A 13455-nucleotide genomic window follows, 5' to 3' on the forward strand; every position below is an offset into this window, starting at 1 on the left:
GCAGGTGCTGCCTGGTCAAGGCGGCCGTGGTTGTGGCAGGTTTACTGCTGCTGCTGTGTCAGTGGGCTGAGCTGAGAACGTCTGCTGGACTCATTGTACCTGACAAGAACAACCTCCTCTTCTAATCCCACTAGTCCTGTTACACGATATCAGCGGGAACGACATTCCTCTCCTGCAGCAGTTTCCCCCTCTTTCTTCTCCATCTTTTCTGTTTTCATCCACCATGTTGGCTCTTTCTTTGTGCCCAGTTTCTGTCCTTTATTTCCCCGCTTCTCCCATTCTCCCTACTCTTATCTCTGCCTTTTCCCGTCATCTCTCAACATTCTCCCTCTCCCGGCAGCCTCTCGCCCTACTGCCCTCCATCTCGCCCTACAAACATAGCCTTATTTTGTTTGCGGGAAGGGGCTGGGGTTCGTGGGGAGACGGGGGGGCTGAGATTATCGCCATGGTGATCCACATCATAACAGTCTGGTCAGTGAGGGGAGGCTGAGTGTTTCCACAGCATTAACAACAGAAGAAGTGAACTGACCGGGCTAATGGTTCTGTCAAGACTTGGTCAAAGGCCTCTGGGGCTCATGAGGATGACATCACCAAAGCAGCAGGGGCCTGAAAAGCTTAATTTAACCACTGTGAGAAAAACAAATCAAGTACAGTCACTTGAGCTGCTCCATGACACAGAGGTTTCTTTGCCATATGTCCACTCTGAGACAGATTTTCCCCATTTACAGGCATTCTGACCAGCAGTAGGAAACTGTGGCTGGATGTGAGGCCCACATAACTGGAATCAATCCCAGGAAACTCAAGTTTAAAAGACGACCCCCTGCTAATTAAAGCTAGCTCTCTCTTTGTACCACTACACTTAAAAAAAACAACCTATGAATACACCACATTTGATTCTTAAATATAAAACCTTTTCATATTTAAATAATAAAAAAAAACTATGAATACACCACATTTAATTCTTAAATATAAAACCTTTTCATATTACCCTGATGCGACTTTGAAGCGAGGCTAGGCAACTTCATTTTTGGCTTTTTAAACAAAATTCTACACAAACTTTTCCCTGTGCTTCAAGGTGAAGAGCTAAAGAATAGCTAAAAGGTTGCTAAGTATCAGCTCAGATTTGGCTAGGTGTTAGTACGGAATTAGTTTTGGCTAAGAGGTAAATAGATTTTTGCAGAAAACTTGCCCCCCAAAAAGAGAGGGAAATTAGCCAAAAGACAACAGATAAGCATAAACATTAGCCTAAAAATAGCTGTCAACATTAGCATCACAGTTTAAGTAAAAAAAAACACTAACAGTCCTCGCTGAGACGGAGTAAGGATTAGAATTAAAGACAGATTAAAGTTAGGGAAAGGATTAAGATCAGTGGGTTTGAGTTGACAGAACTCAAACCCACTTTGTCGGCTCTACTGGTGCTAGTTTGAAAGATACTACATTTTTATATATGTTATATATGTTTTTTTCAAGACTGGTGGTCCTCAGATGTGCTACAGTCAGGGCTAACAGCCGTCCTAATTTTCAGAGACACACAACAATCAAACATCTGCTTCTCTCCACCCTCACATGTTGGCAGTGACGTAGAACTAAAGATGGAGGATCAAACTGTGGCTTTCTGCTCCATCTGTTTCTGCTGAGAAAAACAGAGTTTCTCAGAGTGGCTAAGTCGGAGACAGGATCTGCAGCAGCCGTAGAGATGGTGGAGGTGGTGGTGGTGGTGGAGATGCTGCTGAGCCAAGATGGAGGAGCAGAGGGGACAGAGCCCACATCTGTTTCTGCTCAGCTCACAGCTCAGTTCTGGGAGGAAAAAAAAAGTCTGAAGAGATGCTTTTACTGAGGAATGGACAGTGCACTGGCCAAGTCAGCCTGCTGCCTTACTGGCACTGGGGCAGTAGCCACACACACACACACACACACACAGAGCTACAGCACCGCCTACGCTCTGCCCTTGATGCCCTCTTGTTAATGTGTGTGTGTGTGTGTGTGTGTGTGTGTGTGGTATTCTGGTCTGGACCATACACCGACGCAGCGGGCCAAGCAACAACTTTGTCGGAATGTTTGTACTCTCCTCCTCTCCTCACTCCATCTTTCCATCCCTGTGATGTAGACGACGTGTTTTTCTTCTTCTTCTTCTTCTTGGAAATCCCTTCCGTCCGTCTCCGTCCTCCGTCCTCCATCATCTGTCCTCTAAATCCTACATTCCTCGGCCGTTGCGCTGTTTGAAGCCTTGCCTCCTGCCAATCCTCTGGACCCTCATGCTCTGATTGTTTTACAGGAAGACGGGTCACGGTGTGTGTGTGTGTGTGTGTGTGTGTGTGTGTTTCTGCATATGTGTGTGTACATCCAGCTGACTCAGCCTGATCTCCACTCTCGTACTGAGACCCTTGTAGACCGCAACAGACGAGTGACGGCACGCTGACACGACCCTGTCCATCACGTGTGTTATTGTTGAAACAGCATGAGTGACACGGAGCTGAGGAGCTGCAGAACCACACACTTTCTTTTCCTGCCCCCGATTATCATCTGTGTGTGTGTGTGTGTGTTTTATAAGAAGCTGGACGCTCTCTGTACCAAACCAGTGACACAGAGCTTCTTTTGTGTGTGCACTTAAAGGAGAACAAGAGTTTATTTCAGCGTACAGCTGTTCTGTCTACACTGGTCGTCCTGTCCTGCAGGTTGAACTAAACCTAAAAGCCACACTTTTTACTTTTTAAACCCGCATAAAGTGTTCTTACAAGAGTTACGCAACATTACAAAGCTTCCTGCTTCTTGTTAACAAAAACTAATCTCGACTTTAACAAACTTAAGAAAATCCAGTTTCCTTGCTAACAACTGCACAGCTGTTAACAAAAATTCAAGTCCAGTTTCCTTGCTAACAACTGCACAGCTAACATACAAGTAGCCTAGCCTCACCAAACAGCCAAACCTACTTTATGTAATGTATTAGCCTGGACATTAAAGGTGGAGAAATGGTGAGTTAGAACTGTCTGTCACCAGTGGAGTCTCATCAAGAAGGAGTTCATGTTGCACTATACTTGTCATAACATCTTGAGCACATTTGTCCAGCAGATTTTCGAGTTGATATATTGACATTCAGACTGATCTTAAGCATCAATAAACTATGATGTAAAGAAACCACTTAAATAACAGACAAAATGTCAAAAAGAATGTCTCTGGCATTTTGCGGCGTATTGAGCTTTAGAAGCTTTGTGCTAATTCTCTAAAAGCAAACACACAGTGTTGTTGGCCAATGGGAGTTAACATGAGCTTCAAGGGTGAACAAACTAAATCCATGTCTACCCTGCTTTTATCACACAAACACACACACACACACACACACACACACACAATGCCGTCTTGTTGGGTTAACGTGATCATATGGTTTTATACCCGCAGTTAAGAACTTCCTTCATGTGGAGGAATGCGAGTTCCGCTCATATCTTACAGATTTGGGACAGAACGATAAACCTACACCTGGCTGGGATTAAATATTCCTCTGATCTGCTGCAGCCTGCTGTGAGAGACCAGAGCAGGCGTTTATAAAGAGGGTTTATGAAGAGAAATGGTCTGACAGCTGCAGTGATGTAGCAGATGAATTTATGTGTCTCTCTGTTATTTTATTCTTTAGATTCTGTCACCACCTCTGCCTCGTCTGTTCTTTTTTAATAACTCAAACATGTCAAAGACAAGTCAGTAAAAGTACCACAACGGAGTGGGTGTGTCTCTCTCTCTCTCTCTGTGTGTGTCTCTGTGTGTGTGTGTGTGCGGTGATAAAACAGATCAACTGCTGCAGAATCATACAGAGAAGGTGCTGTGGTGTCTAAATCTCACAGCTCAAAGGTTTCCTTCATCTCCTGCTGCAGGACTCTACAGGTATGCGCCTCCTCCTCCTCCTCCTCTTCCTCCTCCTCCTCCTCCTCTTCCTTCTGCACCCCCCCCTCACCCCACCCTTCAGACAGCTTCTCCTCCACCCTGTAGCTCAGCCCTCACCAACAAGGCCAGTATTGTAGTGAGGGTAAAACGATAGCGCTCAGGGACGGCTTCTCCTATGTGGTTACCTAGACAACTCCTCTGACCCCCCCCCCGTCCCCCCCCCCGCCCCCACCTTCAGTCCCTCCACACTCTAACCCACTGGATCCCTTCATCTCATGGACCGGGGACAAAGCCAGTCACACAGACACAAAGGGAGCCGGGTCACAGAGGGCAGGAGTTACTCTCTCACACAGAGATATGAGCTGGTTGTGTGTGTGTGTGTGGAGATAGCCGGTGTTTGGGGAACAAAAAGAAGGCCAAAAACCATTTGGGTTTGCTAAGGAGTAAAACAGTCAAAGCAAGAAAAGCATGAAAATGTTTTTGATCTTCAGATTTCACCTGTATGAACTCCATGTGACTGTTGTTTGGCTGCGATGAAACTAAGTGAGAGTCAAATGAAACATAAATGAATGTCCAAATGTTCTGTCTGGTTGAACAGTGTTAGATGCTTCTTTCAAATAAAGACAGCGATGCATTCACTGTCACAGGAAAAAGAACAGCCAGCGATGCCCACGCTGCCCTAAGAAATAGTGGATTAAGGAAACCCATCTGCAGCTTTGACTAAGTTTTGACAAAGATCCAACATTTGTGTCTTTTTTTTTTTTTCGCGTCCCACCTTGTGAGTGTGTCTCTGGTTCACTGTTTCGTGGACTGCTGCGGAGTCGTCTCTCTGGCTTCTTTCCTCCTGGACTGCTGCCCCCTCCTCCTGTCCCCGCGGACCCCAACAAGGGGGCGTGTGACTTGTTGCTGCGTCAAGAAGATTAATAAGACAGGTTTAGTTTTTATTTGTTACAAGTGAAAGAATAAGGAGGTAACTGAGAGTTCGTGACTAACGCACTGCAAACATTTGACAATAGTATCTTACTTTAACAAGAACAGCGCCGTGACTAACGCACTGCAAACATTTAACAATAGTATCTTACTTTAACAAGATAAGCCCCCCCCCTAAAAAAAAAAATATAAAACTCACCTGTATCCATTGTGTGCTGGGCCCAGGCTGCCCTTATAAAGAGTTGATGGAGGAGAATTCAGTCTGTTCTGTCGCTCTAGTCTTGGTTCTTTTATCTTTTTGGGCTGTGGTTTACTGTACTCCAAGAAGTTGGACATCCCATAAACTGAGATTATTTCTGCAACCAAGGGGAGAAAAGTTGTTTAAAAAAATCTGATCAAAGAAATTTGTTTTTCGATTTAACCATAAATATGCTGTGTGTCTGTCCAATACCTGGGTCTCCATACATGGGGGGGATGTGGTGCTGGTAGTACTGGTGTGGGGGCAGCTCACCAGGGCTGACAGGGGGGTAAAAAGAATGGGAGTTGGGTATAAAGTGTGGGTGAGTCAGATAGGGAGGCAGGTGGTGTGTGGGGGACAGAGCTGGTGAGTAGGAAGGAGGGTAGCACTCTGGAGACTGGGGGGTGACCACCACCCTGCGGACCCCCGTGGTGTCCTCCAGCACCTGTGAGGGCAAAGAGAGAGAAAGGAAAGGCGGGGGTTAATGACCAAACAGGTCGGTATCTCACTGATCCACTCACACTCTCCTCACACTTGAAGACAAAACAAGGACTAAATCAGAAAAGCTGAGAGACGCAACGACAACGTCTCAAGTTAGCAACTACGAAGAACAGGTTTCAGGTGTTTTGTATGTCAAATGTCCATGAGTTAAATACGCAGCTACTACATTTTCTATAAAAAAATTAATTTAAGCTGCAAGACTTTCATGTTGGCCACACGGGGGTGCTGTCCTTAGTGCTCATGCCTTACAGCAAGAAATTCAAATGATTCAGTGGAAGAATGGATCAAATAATAATAATAATGATGATGACGATGATGATGATGATGATGATGATGATGATGATGGATGACTAGCTCTTGTTGACTACGCTGAATTGAGGCATCTATTGTCTGGTGCACTACAGCACAGAGCCCCTGCTGGACATGGAACCGTTCACCATTAACAATGTTATAAAAATCAATGACAAAATTACAATTACACTCTTACCTCAAGTACTCACTTTTCAACACACAAAACTTGTTGGATTTAAATTCAAGCTAAGACTAAACTAAGCTCATCATGCTAACCTTTTCCTGCTCCTTCACTTTATTGGAGATTGAAGCAGCATCACAGTTTAGAAACTTAAAACATCTCAGGGTCGAAGGATTTATTTAGTCATTTTGACAAAAGTAATTGTACGGTTTCAGAAATGCTTCCACTGAGTTGATGAATTCAGACACACAGCGACACAAGACAAATGAACGGCCCTCAGTCTTTAAGGTCAGGTCAGGCATGTGTGCGAGTGGAAGGAGGGGTCAAAGGTTAGGGAGTTAAAACAAATCAATAGACTGTTTTCCCAGTGTGATTTACAGTATGACACCTGGGGGCGGGGGCACAGGGGGCAGTGTCCCCCGTGTGCCCCCGTGGTGCCACTGTGCTCCGATGACAGTGGATGACAGGTCGATGGCTCACTGTGGGTGTGTGTGTGTTTGTGTGTGTGCGTGAGCCAAGTGTAAGCGGGAAACAGCGTCAGTCTTGTATAAACAGGCCTGATAACAGGGACAGGCCAGAGTGGGTTTGGCTTTTAGAGGTGGAGGAGGAACCTGGAGGGGGGCGGGGGGGGTGATGGAGGAGGAGCGGTGACTGATGTGTTTGGTTCATGTGTGTGTTTGTTTTCTGTGTTCCTGTGCGTCCTTGATGGTTTGCACTAATGCACTGTGGGCACAGGAGTGTGTACTATTGTGCAACAAGTGTCTGTATGAGTTCTAGTCCCAGCTGATAAATGTAGTGTCTGTCCTAACGCCTCCAGACAAAATACAATTACTTAAAAAAAAGTAAATTGACATGTATTACTTGAAGCCATTTTTCACAAAATACAAAAATGACCAGTAACATTTAAACTAATCTAAACATTGATTCTGCAACAAAGTCAGAATTAGGAACAGAGGAAGTACCAATTGAAGTACTAGTTGAAGTACTAGTTGAAGTACTAGTTGGTAGCAGGTTAACTAGTGACTGTGTTTGGCCTCAAACTCTTCTTCTCTTTCTCTAATATTGGGTAAAAAGAGAGGGTCCTTCGCAGGTTTTCGACTGTGGTGGAGACAAAATCAGTATCTATAGAACACAGGTGTCAACCTCAGGCCTGCGGGCCAAATCTGGCCCGTGGTGTAATTATATTTGGCCTGTGAGATCACAAAAATTAAAGTTTGTTTCCACATGAAAAAAAATGTGACATTACAAAGCTGGAGAGAAGGGAAAACATTCACATTTTCAGTCATTTTTTCAATAAGTATTGACTTTGAACTAGTTTTTAATTTTGTTAATTTGGGTTTTTTCACACCCCGCTACAGAACCTTTTTTGTGAAGCGAAGTAGAGACCGCAAATTCTCCTGGCTTCAAGTCAGATAAAGTACAACTAAATTACTACTACTGCCACCATGTGGCAGGTTTAATCATTGGAAACATGACTTGATTAGGCTCTGTTTTAGCTTGGACGTCCTGCCTGCACTCCAGATCAGCCGTCTGATAATTATGTCACATTGTAAAGAAGAAAACCAGAGCCTGGAGGATCCAGGAAAAGACGAATGAGTGCAGGTAAAAGAGAAGCAGATATGACCCAGATGTGAACTCACTCCTTCCTTCTTCTGTTTTGTTTTTTTTTTGTTTTGCTTGTTTTTTGTTTATGGAGAAATCAGTTTAGTAACAACTTGCATTACAATCTAACATTTCTGTTTCTACGTTTGGGAACCAGTGCCACCTCTGGTAAGAACGGGGTCAGCGGGTCCAGCCCACATGGACTCATGTTGGGACTTTGCCCTTGTTTTTTTTCATATCAACACAGTGTTTTTCTGCTCCGCTGCAGAGGAGGGTTTGAAGGGCAAATACTGGACCACCCCCGCCCTCTCTCCCTCCTCTTCCTCCCCCCCCTCCTCCCCCCCCACTCCNNNNCTCTTCTACGCCTTCATTCCTAATTTTTTCTCACTCTGATTAGTTTTGTAAATCTCTTCCTCCCCCCTCTCACCCTCTCCGGCACTCTCACAGTGCTTTGGCACAGAGTGTGTGTGTGTGTGTGTGTGTGTGTGGAGGTTTTGGGGTTTGTGTTATTTGGTGTGTGTGTGTGTTGTTATTGTTGTTAGGGACCAGCAGATGACTTCCCCTCTCTGCAGGGAGTGTGTGTTTGCTCTCCGCTTGGAATGCAGGCATGTGAAAGTGTCTGAATAGTTGTTGTTTTCCCTGTGTGTGTGTGTGTGTGTGTGTGTGTGTGTGTGTGTTCCTGGAGGAATTTGGAAGTGACTGAATGCTAATTTGACACAGTTCTTGTTATTGAAATCTGTAGACCATCTGATGACAACATTGCAAAACTTGTTTTCACCACTGTATGTCTCACGGCATCCTGTGAACAAACTGACGCGACTTGTTGAATGAAGTATGTGGAATGTTGGATATTAAACACTCGTCTGACAGGACGCATGTCCCCACTAAACTATAAACACTCAAGTATTCTCCAGAAGACGTTTGGAATGGTGTGAAAATATGTCCCTATTGTCTTAGTGGGTTTTTTTTTTCATTTACTTTTTAACATCAAATGTTATGACCTCGGCCACAGTGAAATTGCCCCATAGTTGATATTAGATATTTATCTTTTATACATAATCCAGCATGTCCAGTACAGAGTCCACCCCTCTCTCATTTTATTTATCTTTTTTTCATCTTCTGAATAATCTGTGATTTTAGACTTATAATAAATTGGGACTAGTTGCTAGCCACAAATTTTTTTTTATTTTTTTTTTAGAAAATCCCAGAATTGACACTTGTGCAAATGCGAGCTTTCAGTTCAGAAAGGCGTTCTACAGAATGCCATTCTGATATATTTTTCAACAAAAACACGGGTGAACTTCAATGACTTCAATAATCCTGTTGTCATCTCTAACCATAATCTAACTTTAAAAATCTATTATTATCATGACAATGTCTTGGTGCAGGGAGAGACTATTTCACCAACTTCAGCACATCTGCTCCGTGCTGTGGAGGAGGAGGAAGTATCCTTGGATACGTGTCTCATTTTCCCGAACACACAATCTGAAAAAGGTGCAGGATGAACGTCTGTCTTCATATCAGCACTGGACATTCTTGAATCACCAACACGTGACCCACTGACGTAGGTCCGTGCTTCAAGTCAGACATCGTAGTTCACAAAAGAAATTCCATTTGGTTGTGTTTCTGGTGTTTTTACGTGCGTTTAGTAAAAGTTTTTTTATTTCGTCTGGAGAGCTGCAGTTTTCTGACTGCATTTCAGGAATCTTCCAGAAGGAAGCTTCAGTTGGCTGGAAAAAAGCCACCAAGAAGACAGCAACAACTGAGAGGAGTTTCACACTGGTTTACTGTGAGAAACAAATGTCGGTTCTGACTTCACACTTCTTCACACTCCTTTTCTTCTCCAGAGAAGAACAGAAACCACTGGGTAATTAAACACAGTCGCATACTTCAGTCGCTTTGCCTCTGTCTCTGACTAGTCTTTAGCCCCAAACTCTCCCACACAGGAGAAACACATGAGGCGGAAGATGAAAAAAACGTCTGAGACGGACGTGCAAATGATGGGAGGAAAAACACACACAGGGAAGGAGACACAGACTGACCTGTGAGATGTATCCAGGGGGGACGTGAATGGGAGGGATGGAACCATTTGGGGACATCATGGGAACCTCAGCAGGACCTAGAAGAAGAGACAAACACAGGAGAGAAGGTTTATTTATTTAGAGCAGGCAGCTCCTGTGGAGGTTCATTTACATTTACAGCTGTCAATCAACACCAGAGCACATTCAGAGCTGTGGAACACGGTGAAAGACCCACTAAGAGTCACAGATGTGGAACATATGGCACCTATCTGACCATTAGTTTGACCCTGTACTATTTGTCAGTGATCATTAATGTTTACACCAAGGATAATGGAGCAGGAAATCTCAGAGAAAATAACATCTATAGGATGGCCATAAAAGGGAAAAGATTAGGAGAGGCTGTGGAGTAAGACGGAAAGAAGAAGGATGGATGACAGGAAAGAGGAGAGAAGAAAAAACATGAAAAGAGAGAATGGTAAAGACGAGTCAGGAGAAGGTTTTGATGAATAGGCAGGAGAAAAAAAAAACAAACTGAGGAAATATTTTATATATACTTTAAGCAGTCGTCTGCAAGTTAACATTCTTTCATACCATGATCTTTTTGTTCAACTTTTAGCCATTTCTGTTAAACCTTTAGTCAATTTCTTCTATATCGTCCTAGCTTCAGATTGATACATTTCTACTGATTCTCCATTTTAGGTTTTTTTTTTCCCGTGACACCATCGCCTACCTCAATTGTTTTCACTGACATGTCTGCTCTTTTCCTGCTAACCTTTAGCTAACAATGGAAACTTCTGTTAGCCACCGCTTTCTTTTTGTTGGATACGTTTGATGGAGTTGAAATGTCAGATTTGGGTCCAAAGGGATTCACACTAGTAGTAGAAAAATTACAAAACTTATATAATAGACTGTAGTTTTATTTTTATTATTGTCATTTATTGTGTGTATTTGTATTGTAAAGTATTGTTTACTTTTTTACTAACGCGATAATGAGGAGAAGAAAAACTAAAAAAAACTTATAGATAACGCGATAATGAGAAGAAAAACTAAAAAAAACTTATAGTATAACAATAAATTAGAAAATAACTTCCAGCAATAAACTAAAAAATCTTTTGTCTCGTGAGTCACAACAAAGACCTATCACCTTAGTAATATGCTGTCCCACCATATACAGTATATATATGCATGTATACTGCACACTGCAGTAAGTCCAACATCTTGGGAATGCACTAGAAAAACTACTGTAGGAGTTAAAACCTTAAACTGCTTAAATTACATAACTTTTTTCTGCCTAAAAACCACTTCAGCCATCTTTTTTTTTTTTAGTCTCCAATTATAAAACTAAATGTCAACCAAATCTTTTCATCTTCTCTCTTCTAGTGTCTGGCAGACAGACTGAAGAGACACAAGGGCAAAGAAAAGAGGACAAGAAAGCGTCTCTGCTGTGAAGTGAGAGCAAGACAAATCTAATAGAATTAGCAGACAGATAATGATGTTGACTTTTCCACTCTCCATATCTCCTCCTCCACCAACACCACCGCCACATCTCCTTCTCTTTTTTCTCTCTTCCTCCGTCTCCGGGATGGAGGTCTGTGGCTGTTAAAGTCATTGGAACCCCATTGGGAGGTAGCAGAGCTGGCCTCAGAATAAATCTCACACACACACACACACACACACACACACACACACACACACACAGAGGCCCTAGCTACCTACGAAAACACATGCAGCCATGAAGGAGCACTTATATTTTCTGTGCGTAGACAGACTAATTTGACTACGTGTTTGAAACCAGTTAAGAATCCCCGGGTTATACAACAACAAACGACAACAAACGACACACCTACACCCCCGGTGTAGGTGTTATTTAGTGTTATTTCTACAACAACAAACGACATGCTACGGGGGTGTAGGTGTTATTTAGTGTTATTTCTTTAGCTAATATCAGACTTAAAGCATAAAAAGTCAGTGGAAATGTAACAACTCTCGTCCTAGAGGAAGCTAAATGCTAGCTCATAGCTAGACAAAGTGTAGCGAAAGTGATCAAAACAGGCTAACAAGTGAAAATATCCTAGAGGAAGCTAATTGCTAGACAAAGTGTAGCGAAAGCGATCAAAACAGGCTAACAAGTGAAAATAAATTACAAATAATTAATAGTTAACCAATAATCAGGAACATCTACAAATTAGCCACAGATAAACAACAACCAAATATTTACTTGAAGTGTGAAGAAATAGCCACATGTTTATTACAGACTGAGAGGCGTTCTGTCCTCAAACCTAGACCAGTAACTGTAAAAATAATCAAAATATAACTATCAAGGGGCTAATTAGTTTAATGCAACTAATTAACTCTAAAATTGGCTACATAGTTATGCAAAAGTTAAGAAATCTTTAGCTTTATTCTTATTATGTTAGCTAATGCTTCCATAGCATAGCGGTTAGCACACCTGGGAGCGCAGGGAGTCCTGGGTGTGATTGTTAATCCTCCTCCTGTTAGTTGCTTTGGATAAAAGCGTCTTCTAAATACATATATTTATATTTTATATATTTATTTATTATAAATAAATGTAAATGTAATGTAATGCTGGCCACGTAAGCACTGATGGCTAAAGTCAGCCGACCAATACCATGTGAGAGCTTTAGCTTCCCTCCTCTACACCTTCATCTTTTGGCTCTTTTTAATAATTTCTTGCCTTCAATTTTTTGCGGTGTCTCGTCCTCCCTCAGTAACCTCCCTCACCCCCCACACCCCCTCCCTTTCTGATTACTCACAACCTTCAATTCCAGCATTCATTTCAATTAGTCACTTCATCCTTTCCTTCACTTCCTTCACACCTCCACTACACTCCCTCAGTCACAGCCTTCCAGAATCACCCCCTCTATCCTTTCATCCAACTTTCCTGCCCTCTCCCCAGACAAACAAACAGGTCTGGGTACAGTAAATACACACAACTGTGCACACATCAACACCACCAGGGCAAAGTCTCCACTGTGGGCTTGTCTGTGTCTGTGTGTGTGAACTTGCTCACAGGTAGGGAGAGACAGATGTCTTTTTAGTCCTGTCTGCTCTGCTACCATGGCAACCAGGAGGCCTATGAAAGTCCTCATTGAGTAGAAGGTCACGGGATGGACACACGTACACACACACTTTAACCTGATTTGCTTAAAACGACCTTATACAAACATTAGCTTGTGACTAAATCCAACCCCTTTCAGCTAAATGACATATTCCTAAATTAGCAGCTGCTTTAGCACTTTACTTTAAATTTTATGGTTTTTTTTATCTTAAACCAGATTGAAAACAGCCACATACAATTAACTAATTATATAATTGGTGTCTTTAAAAAGATATTTATGAAACTGTTTCGTTAAGAAATTGGTTAAATTAGCCAAGAAGATAGAAAATGATAAGGCTAATTCACTGACTTTGCATTAGCCTTGGCTAACCTGTTTTTAGCGCCATATTTAACGATGTATTATAAGTATTATAAGTAAAGTATTTTACCTTGAGAATACTTTGTTGACATTAGTCCCACATTAGACTTAAGGGTCCTTGCCAACCAGGTAGTAGTACTCTATCTTAAGTATTATAAGTAAAGTATTTTACCATGAGAATACTTTGTTGACATTAGTTCCACATTAGACTTAAGGGTCTTTGCCAACCAGGTAGTAGTACTCTATCTAGTACTGCATGGAACAGTATGCGGTACCAACAAGTTTTGTTTTTCATTCTATACTTTTCCGTAGTTTGATTAGTAACCTCCAAAGCCCTGACATGTAAACCTCATGTGTTAACCTCCTGCAGTGTGTTTGGAC

At 42.5% G+C, this 13455-nt stretch overlaps 1 protein-coding gene and 1 long non-coding RNA gene across 2 annotated transcripts in view; one reads left to right on the forward strand and one right to left on the reverse strand.

Annotated features, from left to right (window-relative positions):
* fndc3ba (fibronectin type III domain containing 3Ba) overlaps nucleotides 1-13455 on the reverse strand; it is a 105920-nt gene that overhangs the window by 35240 nt on the left and 57225 nt on the right. Inside the window, exons 4-7 of the mRNA XM_008310320.3 lie at nucleotides 9659-9735; nucleotides 5255-5486; nucleotides 5003-5159; nucleotides 4649-4779 (exon numbers count right to left, since the gene is read on the reverse strand). Of these exons, the coding sequence (XP_008308542.1) occupies nucleotides 4649-4779; nucleotides 5003-5159; nucleotides 5255-5486; nucleotides 9659-9735 (597 nt within the window). The remainder of the gene's footprint in view (nucleotides 1-4648; nucleotides 4780-5002; nucleotides 5160-5254; nucleotides 5487-9658; nucleotides 9736-13455) is intronic.
* Nucleotides 11390-11681, forward strand: LOC112488395 (uncharacterized). Its single transcript, XR_003052408.1, has 2 exons — nucleotides 11390-11497; nucleotides 11551-11681. It is a non-coding gene; the product is annotated as an uncharacterized LOC112488395 (long non-coding RNA).

The sequence above is a fragment of the Cynoglossus semilaevis genome, chromosome 1 (genome assembly GCF_000523025.1).
Source record: "Cynoglossus semilaevis isolate Cse_v1.0 chromosome 1, Cse_v1.0, whole genome shotgun sequence".
Classification (NCBI taxonomy): domain Eukaryota; kingdom Metazoa; phylum Chordata; class Actinopteri; order Pleuronectiformes; family Cynoglossidae; genus Cynoglossus; species Cynoglossus semilaevis.